Source organism: Triticum aestivum, chromosome 7B (assembly GCF_018294505.1).
Source record: "Triticum aestivum cultivar Chinese Spring chromosome 7B, IWGSC CS RefSeq v2.1, whole genome shotgun sequence".
NCBI classification, from domain to species: domain Eukaryota; kingdom Viridiplantae; phylum Streptophyta; class Magnoliopsida; order Poales; family Poaceae; genus Triticum; species Triticum aestivum.
Window position 1 is genome coordinate 61,465,337 of NC_057813.1, and position 11,903 is coordinate 61,477,239.

General features: G+C 46.1%; 2 protein-coding genes and 1 non-coding gene across 4 annotated transcripts; all 3 read left to right on the forward strand.

Annotated features, from left to right (window-relative positions):
* The first annotated feature begins 1,905 nt into the window (after window positions 1–1,905).
* On the forward strand, window positions 1,906–9,002 carry LOC123158272 (origin of replication complex subunit 1). The gene is made up of 17 exons (XM_044576330.1): window positions 1,906–2,706; window positions 3,095–3,230; window positions 3,323–3,475; window positions 3,580–3,729; window positions 3,799–3,950; window positions 4,027–4,126; window positions 4,227–4,349; window positions 4,465–4,626; window positions 4,776–4,833; window positions 4,914–5,092; window positions 5,685–5,808; window positions 6,071–6,141; window positions 6,313–6,408; window positions 7,113–7,189; window positions 7,773–7,856; window positions 8,223–8,373; window positions 8,489–9,002. The coding sequence occupies exons 1-16, from the start codon at window positions 1,955–1,957 to the stop codon at window positions 8,284–8,286; spliced, it is 2,481 nt and encodes an 826-aa protein (XP_044432265.1). The 5' UTR covers window positions 1,906–1,954; the 3' UTR covers window positions 8,287–8,373; window positions 8,489–9,002.
* Window positions 3,383–3,460, forward strand: LOC123163419 (small nucleolar RNA snoR28). Its single transcript, XR_006481886.1, has one exon. It is a non-coding gene; the product is annotated as a small nucleolar RNA snoR28 (small nucleolar RNA).
* A 378-nt stretch (window positions 9,003–9,380) lies between the features above and the next one.
* Window positions 9,381–11,895, forward strand: LOC123158273 (trimethylguanosine synthase). Of its 2 annotated transcripts, XR_006479281.1 has the most exons (6): window positions 9,381–10,070; window positions 10,151–10,286; window positions 10,884–10,975; window positions 11,095–11,166; window positions 11,394–11,517; window positions 11,621–11,678. XR_006479281.1 is itself a non-coding variant. In XM_044576331.1 (5 exons), the coding sequence occupies exons 1-5, from the start codon at window positions 9,499–9,501 to the stop codon at window positions 11,687–11,689; spliced, it is 993 nt and encodes a 330-aa protein (XP_044432266.1). In that variant the 5' UTR covers window positions 9,396–9,498; the 3' UTR covers window positions 11,690–11,895. The 2 variants fall into 2 exon arrangements, 1 of the variants encoding a protein (XP_044432266.1); XM_044576331.1 differs by lacking the exon at window positions 11,095–11,166 and having other exon boundaries at window positions 9,396–10,070; window positions 11,621–11,895.
* Window positions 11,896–11,903: the final 8 nt, after the last annotated feature.

Below are 11,903 nucleotides of genomic sequence, written 5' to 3' on the forward strand. Positions count from 1 at the left end.
CTCTCTTTGGTTTGTGGCACGAAACGGTGCTAAAGGTTCGCCACGGACCGATACTACTGAGAGCGGCCAGCCTAGCCGTTGGACACATTAATGCCGGCTCAATTTCAAACCGGAACTAATGAGCTGCACATTAGACCCTTTTTCTACTAGTGAGAGGTGCTTTTAAGTTCCGTGCTATGCAGACCCAACAGTGTATACATGCAACCAAACAGGCCGGATTCTTTCCGCGCGGGCCTGATCGAGGTGTATGCAGTCAACCAAACGCGTCCTATATTTATCTTAGACTATATGCATCAGAGCAAATGATGTAGATAAAAGGAAGTGTATCTTCACATTCATGAATCCTTCTCGCAAACAATATGTACATCAACAAAAGATCATCATGCACATGAATCCTTGGGTCTAAGCGCGGTCGAAGAGTGACACTTCGGCCTAAGCGTGACCGAAAACAGGCCGTTCCCCGTGAGTGAGGCCGCTGGGGTCATAGTTTTGATTTTCTCAAACTAGGGCATGTATTTTCGGAATTTGTTATTAATAAAAAATATTTTTAATTTGTTTTTCCACGCAACGCAACTTCCCCGACTCGATCTTTCGACACCCCCAACCCCACTCAGCCGCGAGCCGCCCCCACCGCATCTCCTCCCGCACCCCGACGCCTACTCCCGACGGCCGCCGGCGCCTGGCACGTTGGCCGTCTCTTTCCTCGCCTTCTCACCGGCCGCCGACCATCTGCGCGAGCGCGAGCCTCTGTGCCTACCAAGATCCAGGGGGTGAAGTCCATTTTAAACCTTGAAGTTGTATTGCTTGTCGGAATTGAACCCTCATCTTTAAATCCCTGAAATATGTACCCTCTAGTCACTTATCCCGGTCAATCTGGACCCTGGACCAATTTGGCGCACTGGGAAAAGAAACATCCCGACCGGGATTAAAGTCTACCTCCCACTTACACCCTTATCCCACATGTCAGATCCATCCTTCATTCCCAACTGCTCCCCTCTCTCTCTCCTGAAATCAGCGCAGGCACCTGAACGCCACCAACACGGCGGAACAGCGAGGCGCGCCTCACGGGTCATCGTCGGATAATGGCGTCGCGGCAGGTGTTCACCCTCAGCATTGTCAATTGCCATGGGCATCACGGTGCCGGAGCCGAGTAAGTGCCACGCGAAGACGGGCTTGCAGTCGTATCCTTGCTTGCGCAGTGCCGGGGGCGGCCAAGAGACGGGATCAGCTGCAGACGAACAGCGCCATGGACGAGCTCTGCCCATCCCGAGCGGCCACACGCTGGTCCCCGTGAAACCCCCGCAGCAGGCGTCGCAGGTGATGGTGGCGTGTCTGCGTTGTGCGCAGATTCGATCATATCATCAAGCCAAGATCGATTAAGTTGCCTAGCACGTACTATGAGCGTTTGGTGCTAGATAGTTTAGCTACTGCTTATCAAGGCACCCAGCTTTGCGCCACCGGCAACCCGCGTGAGCGTGTCCCTGTTGGAGCTTGTCCTCCGTATTACCTACTACGGCCGGCCGCGGGGAGGTCCTATACGCGCTCCTCGCCGAAGGCCTCGTCTCAACCGTGGCGGCTCAATGGACAGATGCACCGCGGCATGCCCTGCAGCTAGCCCGTCACGATGCATGAAGACAGAGCTATCGCCATAGAGAGATTCGGGTAGAGATTCGGCTCTACAATCTCAAGGTTTAAAACAGACTTCACTCGGATCCAGGTTCCAAGCACGGCGGCGCCCCTCCTCCACCCCACGACTCGTGATCCACCGAACCGAATGTTTCTGCTTTACACGGGTTCCTTCACCACCGCGGCTCCTCTGACAGACCAGACAGAGACCCCGATTAGGCCGATTTCATTCCCCACAACACCGCCAAACCCTAACCCCCTCCCCCCTGTTTCAAATCTACAAATAGTCAGTGTTACCGTTGCCTCCCCTCCCCTCCCCTCCGGCGAAATGGATCTCTCCGCCACCCCCACCAAATCCAAATCCAAATCCAAGCCCGGACCCTCCCCGTCCAAGGTCGCCGCCGCCGCCGCCCAGATGGACTTCTCCACCCCGTCCAAGCCGGCGCCCACGCCCACGCCCAGGCGCAAGTCCAAGCCCGTGCCCTACGCGCCGCCCGCGTCTCCGGCGACGCCCTCCGCCGTCCGCAGGTCGCGCCGCCTCCTCGACACCCCCACCAAGGACCTCTCGGAGGCCGCCCTCTTCGAGACGCCCGCCAAGCCCAAGCCCAAGCCCACCCTCAAGCGGAAGCGGGCCTCGCCGTCGCCGTCGCCCAAGACCCCGGCCCGGTCCGAGCCCAAGCCCAAGCGGCAGCGGCGGCCACCGGCGAAGCGGGCCTTCTACCGCAAGGTGGTGTACGACGGCGAGGAGTTCGCCGCCGGGGACGACGTGTACGTCAAGCGGCTGGAGGGGGCCGAGTCGGACGCCGATGACCCGGAGGAGCCGGAGGATTGCCGCGTCTGCTTCCGCGCCGGCGGCGGGGTCATGGTGGAGTGCGACGCCTGCCTCGGCGGCTTCCACCTGCGCTGCGTGCGCCCGCCGCTGCGCCGCGTGCCGGAGGGGGACTGGGCGTGCCCCTACTGCGAGGCCGAGCGTGAGGGGAGGGCGATGGACAGGCCCAAGCCGCCCGTCGGGAAGAAGATCAAGAGGACTGCCAAGGAGAAGCTTCTCGACAGCGATTTATGGGCTGCACACATTGAGAGGTCAGTGCTGCTCGATTAGTTTTTTCAAAGTTTGCAAATTGGAAGCGTGTTGGCAGTTTGCTGTAGCGACGGTCTGGTGTCTACTGATGTGTTTTCTGAGAAATGGATGTGGAATAGTGTGTCTGGATGATATATTTGCTGAGAATAGGAACTGTAGAACATCCCTTCCAAGTGCTAGGCGATGGTGCATAAACTTAACTTTAGTTGTGGAGTTTTTATTCGAGTTAGGTGCAAGACATTGTTTTGTTATGGGTCTGATCCCTCCTTCCAACAAAACAAGAGTTCGATCTATAATGATGGTTTGGGATGGTAGAAGAAGGCGGCAAAATGCTTTCAGACATGCTTGTTGTTAGAATGATACTTACTGAATAGCAATAACATGTAACAGTTTACGGAGGGAGCCAGATGGAGCATTCTGGGCAAAGGTGAGGTGGTACACTATTCCTGAAGAGACCGCAGCAGGAAGGCAGCCACACAATTTGCGGAGAGAGCTCTATCGTACCAATGCTCTTGGAGACATTGAGGTGATTAGTGTTTTCCCTGTCTATGTTTGGTTCCTCAAAATTTTCCATGTTTATTGATTGTACTTGCTTTCTTCATGTGGCTTTTTTAACAGATGGAAAGTATCGTTAGACATTGTTTTGTCATGAGCCCCAAAGAGTATAGGGATGCCACTAATGACGGAGATGATGTATTTTATTGCGAATACGAGTATGATGTACATTGGCATAATTTTAAGCGTCTGGCAGATATTGATGATGAACCTGAGGTACATCTTCTGAAACTTCAATCAAAGCTGTGAAGCTCTCTTCATAGAAATCTGAATCATCATTGTGGTATAGTGAATAATCTTGTCCTTGCTCTATTATGTAGACAAAAGAAGATCCCAGTGACGAGCCTTACAATGCTGCTAATGATTATAACAGTGATACCGATGAAGATTCAGAATACGACGAGGAGGATGAACCGGCTACACGTTGCTCAGCCAGAAAGAACCAATCTAATGAGAAAATTTTGCCTGCTGTACTAACACTACCTCCCTTTCCCTCTATAATTTTGCATCGCTTTACTGAAATGCCTGTTTGTTTGTAGAATTCATGGAAAGGGAGGATATATGGCCTGCAAAAGATTGGGATCCGAAAAATACCTGAGCATGTTCGGTGTCATCAAAAGACTGCTCTGGAGAAGGCGAAGGCTACCCTGTTATTGGCTACTCTTCCCAAGTCATTGCCTTGCAGGGATAAGTATGTCTATTCATGTTTGTTGCATGTTTCATCAGCTTCTTATGCAAACTGTTACTGAGTAGAAGTCTTGTGCCAGAGAAATGGAGGAGATCTCTACATTTGTGAAGGATGCAATTTGCAATGACCATTGTCTAGGACGCTGCCTTTATATTCATGGTGTGCCTGGTACTGGCAAGGTAACCGACCGTATTTCATGGCCGTCGTGGTGGATTGATTTCTTCTGCTGTGGCTGAATACTAAACTGCATTTTCTGCACTTGCTTTTGTTGACTGGCAGACTATGAGTGTACTTGCAGTCATGAGGAGGTTGAGATCTGAATTTGATTCTGGAGCTCTGAGGCCCTATTGTTTTATAGAAATCAATGGTCTCAAATTAGCTTCTCCAGAGAATATCTACAAGGTATACAAACTTCTAAGTTGGTTAAGAAATGGCAAATTCATACTCAAGCATAGCATATACATTCCCTTATCAGTCAACATAGACTTATAACAGGTCCACTTCATTGAATATGCAGGTTATATATGAACAATTGAGTGGGCATAGGGTGGGATGGAAAAAAGCTCTTCATTATTTAACAGAGCACTTCTCAGATGGCAAGAAAATTGGAAAGCAAGCAAACCAGCCAATTGTTTTGCTCATCGACGAGCTTGATCTCCTTTTGACAAGAAATCAGTCGGTAATTAATCTAACTGAAGTTAATTAAATATTTGTACAAATTTATAGTTTATTTTTGAGAAAATGCCCAACATTGCCATCATGTGGCCTTCTGATTGCTGTATGATATATATTCATGTTCATTGACATTTGGATTAATCTTTCTAACAGGTGCTGTATAACATTCTTGATTGGCCCACCAAGCCAAATTCAAACCTAGTTATTATAGGTACCTATAACTCTTTCTTGATTTGTGATTTTGATCTCTAGCCTATTATTTATTCTTTGGTGTGTTGTTACTGAATGCAGGTATAGCGAACACAATGGATCTTCCAGAAAAACTGTTGCCTCGTATCTCAAGTAGGATGGGTATTCAACGGCTGTGTTTTGGCCCCTATAATTATCGGCAACTGCAGGAAATCATAACAAGCCGTCTTAAGGGTATCAATGCCTTTGAAGATCAAGCTATTGAGTTTGCTTCTAGAAAGGTTTGGAACTTTGGTTCACAGTATCATGTGTACACATTTACTGTTATATACTTGTATCTTCTTGTCCATGATTGTTCTTCTCTCATCTAATCTGAGTTATGCTAGAAACTATTTAAACACTAGGTCCTTCACTTAAAGGTTAGTTTCTCCTACCTGCGTGCAGACCCTTCATGTTGTTTTAAGTAAGACAGAGTCCCATGAACCAGTAGAGTGAATCATGCTTTGATCACTTGTGCACTCTCCCCTTCTTGAGTAGTTTGATACGAAACATCTCATAATCTGTTCAACACAGCTGGGAGTCAGTGGAATAAACAGAGTTCCAGCAATGCAGTGTGATGCCATTGAGTATTAGTTGTCAATTGCTACTGCATTCAGCATGACATTTGCTTGTACCATTGAGTTTCATCACTCCATAGCACAAGGAAAGAGTTTAATTTTTTGGAGCAAAAAGATTAAATTAAAATAAACAATTGTTTATCCATATCTCCCAACTAATTAGCTTTTCTGTCCTGTGAAATAAGAAGGTCAAACCATCCAAGTGTTCTGTTAACATGCATGTTCATTCATCTGAGTAGATTGCTTTTTCCCGCAGGTAGCTGCTATGTCCGGTGATGCTAGGCGGGCCTTAGAAATTTGTAGACGCGCAGCAGAGTTCGCAGACTACCGTGTTAAACAATTTCAACAGGTTGAACAGACTCCCTCTTCTGCAAATACAGGTAACCCTCCACATTTGTAGTACAATTGTAAATAACCTATTCATTAAAGGGCACTTGGGGTTTATGCTAAGCTCCTACTCCCTCCGTTCCAAAATAGATGACCCAACTTTGTACAATAGATGACCTTAGTACAAAGTTGGGTCATCTATTTTGGAATGGAGGGAGTAACTAATATAGCCCACTGAACATTAAAGGGTACTTGGGGTTTATGCTAAGCTCCTAACTATATATAGCCCACTGAACATTTGTCCAATACTTGTAGGAAATGGTTTTGTTTGCATGGGTGACATAGAAGACGCTATTCAAGAAGTCTTTCAGGCACCACATATTCAAGTAAGTAGAGATAATGATTGCTTCCTATCTGAACTCATACTTTGTGTTAGCTTTGCTATGTAGTATACAGTTTGCTCAGTTACGGTAACCACATGTACTTGACTTCCTTAATCAGATCAAATAGTAATACTAGCCGCGTCCAACATTACCAACTTCTCCTCACTTATACAGGTAATGAAGAATTGCCCAAAATTTGGAAAAGTTATACTGGCTGCTATGGTCCACGAATTATACAGAAGTGGCCTAGGTGAAGTATTGTTTGATAAGGTGAGCACAACTTTTTTTAATTCGTGTGTTTGTCTTTAGCATTGCAGTCATGCAGAAAATTTACCGTTATAACTGCTTTTCTTTGATCCACTCTTTTTCTTAGGTTGAATTTTCTGATGAATTTAGCCAACCTAATCCGCTGCATAAAAAATTATTCGGAGTCCCTTGTGGACCTATTTTAGGCAACTCAGCTTGTTTACCACTAAGTTTTCCCCGAATTTGTGTCTGCTAGCTGCCACAACCTTAAGTTGGAACTGTTACCATTATGTGGTTTACAATATTCTAATCGATCTAGGCCTCAAATTTCACCTTGGTTTGCTCTACTATACCTGTATTCAAATGAGGATACTGGCTTGCCTTAGCTCTATCTTTCATGAATGCAGTAAATTTGTGTTGTTTTGATGACTTCCAAGTTCTGGTTATTTTCTGGATCAGTATATTGGTCTGCAACGGAAAAACATGCGAGTAATTACTCAGTTGTCATTCATTCTCTCATTAAATTATTCCTCCATATAACCAATAGTTCTTTCCAGTCTCTTCTCTGGTTGAGTTTCCATCTGAATTAGAGGCTTTAATTTTTTTGTCTCATGCTTGCTACAGAAGTTTCATTGTGTGAGGGTTCCTTCACCGTATTAGGCATTACTGTCCATTTGGTACTGAATTACTGTCCATCTGTTAACAATCTTGCTCTTTTTATCCTGTAGCTGGCAACGACTGTTTTCTCTTGGTGCCACGTCAACAGAGAACTATTGCCTGGATACGATACTCTCCTGAAAATCTGGTAAGTTATTCTGATTTAATCTGCATTTGGTATTCACATTGCATGAAACTGCTAAGGTTGCTTTTACATACGGTTACCTCGAGTTCATGTGCACGTGCCATCATGTATGACATGGATAGTGCTGCTGTTACCTTTGCTTTTAGGTGCACTGTTACAAATGTAGTTCGTTGTCATTTTCTTGTTCCATGAGAAGTCATGCCATGATTCCATGAGATGTTGCTTGTTGTAGGACTCATTTCCACCACACAAAAAGGTTATTTGCACAGAATTTGTTACATGGAAACTACTCAGAAAATAATGCTTTCATAAATAATGCTTTCATCACATACTTTTTAGGTTGCATCGGTAGGAAACTAATGTTGCCATAATTATTTATTATGTTTCCATGCTAGTCTGATCCTATGGTAGGATTAGACTACCCAACCGTAGCTCTGTTATCTGCATACATTCCATCAGTCATTATTTTCCCACCTATGGTCCATCTACACTTTGAAAAAGGCAAAACCCTTAGCTCTGAATGCTTCATTCTCTATTATCTATGCAATATGCTGTTTTAAACAATTGTTCTAAGTTTCTCTTACAGTTGCAAGCTTGGTGAGAGCAAGATCGTTCTCTGCGAGGAGGGCACCAAGCATAAGTTGCAGAAGCTGCAGCTCAACTACCCAAGGTTAGCTTGCAAAACTACATTGCCCTATCAAACAGGAATTACAGAACAGTCTGAAGATCAACATCCATCCATGGCCGCTATTTCAGTTTTAACAAGTATGAGTTTGCTACACGGATGGGCCAAGAGCCCAATGCATAAGCTGTGGCCACCGGCCAGATATATGAAGAAATGAAGTAGGTTCTGTAGTTTTGGGATTAGTTAAAATTTTGATTCACAGATAAAATTTGATACCCAATTTCCATCAAACAAGGATAAGGATGCTTTTACCCATCTGAACCGAAACCCTTGATTCACAGGACAGTTAGAAGCTATTATTGTCTTGTTAAGCCTCCTTTCTCATATACCTTTCTTTTTGTTGTTTGGCAGCGACGATGTGACCTTTGCCCTCAAGGAGTCCCCAGATCTTCCTTGGCTGTCCAAGTACCTCTAAATCTTATACCGCAGTGGTCAAATTTCCCAGCACTCTGCATTGCATTCCTGCTTCTCTTGGGGAGCAACAGCCCTGTCTACATGTATAGTAAGTTCACTCCCTCTGTTTCTCACCTTATACTGAAGTTTGTGGTTGTGGCCATCTTGTTTCCAGTGACGAGCATTATCTTGCGGAACTAAGAAGCTCTTTGTATCTTCCGCAGAAACTTAGAAAACAGGAACGAAAAACACCATTGTTCTCTGGAGCTGATCGCCGCACCAATTGCATATCGGTCGCCGTGTAAACCAAGAACTCAGCCATATGTTGCATCAGATGCATCTTAGTTTCCATCTCAGGGGAAAAAAAAAGAAGAAAGTCTCAGTTGTGTGTCGGAGTTGTAAGATGTGAAAAAACTTGTATTTCCCGATTTTCGCCACATTTGTGGAACTTGTGTAGAGGGCAGGCCTGGCGTAGTGGTGAAGTCCTCCCCACTTGTGCCAAGAGGTCCTGGGTTCGAACCAGCCTCTCTGCATTGCACTTTGCAGGGGTAAGACTAGGTTCCTATAATCCCTCCCCAGACCCCACCTTGTGTGGAAGCTTCTATGCATTGGGTCTGTCCTTTTTGTGGAACTTGTGTGGGACCGTGCTGTAATGTTGTTGTTGCACTCTCATTTGAGCGATTACTGTCAATTGTAACATGACTATAACATTAAAATTGTTTGTGTGTGTTTGCTAAACAGTGCAATGTTTCTCCATAAGAATCTACAGTATGGCTGACAACCACGTAGTTAGGGCTGAAAGTTGAAAGCTGCTCCCTCCGATTCATAATACTTGAAAGCTCTAGGTTTGTTCAAAACGTCTTTCAGTTTGATACAGATTATAGAAAAATATATCAACGTCTAAAACATGTACTGTATATGGTCGATGTAGTAATACATTTTTCTATAAATTCTTGATCTTACTTTAGGATAAACCTGGAACTTCTGATATTTTGGAACGGAGTAAGTAGTTCATAGTGATGCTGTCATAAGGTTGCAGTTGAAAAGCAGGATATTATACTAGAACAGTAATTAACAGTGATGGTGTCGATAATAGTGTAAATAAAAACTGAAGAAACGCCTAAGTTACAGAAGCAGTAGTACTTAACAGTGTGGGAAGTTCATCCGCCTTGCTTTGATACTGTCGGTCTGTATTTCGTGTGTTTACTTCATCCCGTTCGTGCGAAACAGCTGAATGAGTTCCGTCGGAAGAGCGATCCTAACCTGCCAAGCACGCGAGAAGACCAACGGAGAGATGGCAAAGGCGAGTGCCACGCCGAGGGTACCAGCTCGCCGGCGAGCCAACGCCGTGAGGCCCCTCCCGAACGGGCCCCACCGCTTCCTCCGCCTGCTCGCCACCATCCGAAAAATCACCCGCCGCCGCCGCAGGGGCCTCGCCGCAGTCTCCCCGTCCTCGCCGCCGCCGCTCCCGGCCTCCGACAGGCGGCAATGCGCGACCCGACCCCCAGCCCCTCCGTCGCCGCCGCCCCGCGAGGCCGAGACGCCGCAGGAGGCGAAGCGCCCGGAGGAGGAGGAGGAGGAGCACGCCGCTGATGCCGCCGCGGAGGCCGTCGCGGGCAAGTACTGGGCCCACCGCCACAGCCTCTTCTCCCTGTACGACCGCGGCGTGCGGATGGACGCCGAGGGCTGGTACTCCGCCACCCCGGAGGCCATCGCCGCCGCGCAGGCCGCCCGCGCCGCGCCCGCCGGCCTCATCCTCGACGCCTTCGCCGGGGTCGGCGGCAATTCCATCCAGTTCGCCGCCAGGCACGCGCCGCTGGCCGACCCCTTCTCGTTTCCAGGACACTGATTCCCCCCGCTAACAACGGCGTTTCGTTCTCGTGCAGGGGCTGCTACGTTGTCGCGGTGGAGATCGATCCCCATAAGGTGGAGCTGGCGAGGCACAACGCCAGGATCTACGGCGTGGAGCATATGATCGACTTTGTCGTCGGCGATTTCTTCCACCTTGCGCCTTACTTGAAGGTAGTATATGCTCGTTCAGTTTTACGATGAACAAGACCACATTTAGTAGGTTAGTTAACTTTTGATAACTGGACATACCTTGATCTTGCCTATTGAGGGAAATCCTGAAATGATATGAAACCAGCCAAACTAGTGTATGCTTCCAACTATGAAGCATGCTCAGTTACCATGAATTTCACAAATCTGTCTGTAACTGTTAAATTTATCAATCTTTCTGCAAAATTAAGCTGTCAGTCGCACCAGGATTCTACCTGCATCAACTATCCTGCCCCTTCGTTATACAATATTGTTCACCATACAGTACAATATTGACCTGGCCCTTCGTTTTCACCATTATCCTATCAACCCATTTTAGTTGAACGCCTGTAGCAAGCAACACTGCTCAAGGTACTCTGAATTCAACTTGTCAATTGCTTTCTTCAAGTCTATTTTCAAAATGATACTATCCTCTTTAGTATGATGAGATTGGCATCAAACATCATGAGGGATAACTACACCATCCAAGATGAACTAGTGAGATTGAGTGACAGTTACAATTTTCATATTGTTGAGTAGCCATTTAATGATATGGTTTGCTGATTGCTGCTACTATACCAGGCAGATTTGGTGTTCCTTTCACCACCATGGGGAGGGCCATCATATAATCAAACACCAGTGTACACCCTCGATATGCTGAAGCCAAAGGACGGGTATGCCGCTCACCATCTTCCAAATTGTCCTTACACTAGGTGAAGTAGAATAAAAAACAGACAGGTTTGAAACAGTTTATGCTTCTTGGAAGCGAGCATACTGATTGAGTGCTTTGCAGTCGTTGGCCTACAATTGTAGCCTTGTAGCTGTTATTCATGGAAGCTTGCACATTCCAAGTGAAACTGGACTGGTGAATTATTACTCTTGTACATTTGTGGCACTTAGGGGTGTTGGATGAGGGATATTTCTGTAGAGTTTTCATATTTAGTTATCTAAACTAAATACCAGAGCTCCTGAAGAAACATACCCCTCATCCAAACATCCCCTTATTGTTACATTCATACAAAATCAGAATGAACAAAATTAACTCCGATACAGTAAAACAATTGTATTATTGATATATGGTTTTGCACGCAGGCATGCAATATTTCAAGCTGCTCAGAAAATAGCTCCTAATATCATCATGTTCTTGCCACGGAATGTGGACATAAGCCAAGTAGAGGAACTTTCGTGGTTGTCTTCTCCTCCCCTAGATTTTGAGGTACGATACTGTTCTTCTCTCCTTTTGGTCGCATTTCTCATGACTCCGAGCATTTTACAACTATCATCCTAGGACGAGACCTTAATATTCAAGTTTTCTATAGAGTGAAGAGAGCTACGTACAGCACAGATTCAAAGGAATTACTGCTTACTTTGGAGATGTGGCACGATGATCCAGTTCATTATCGAAGTTGAGAGCAAGGATCCAGTGAGGCGAAGTTCTTCCTAAGCTACTTATGTTTTTTTTCCTCCCAAGTCCTAAGTTGGTGCAGAAAGAATTAGTCTTGCAGATGTGACACCCATGTACATATCAACTGAATTTCGACCATTTCAATTAATATATGAGTTGGTCATAGCCAAGAGATCATCATTCTAATAACAAGGATT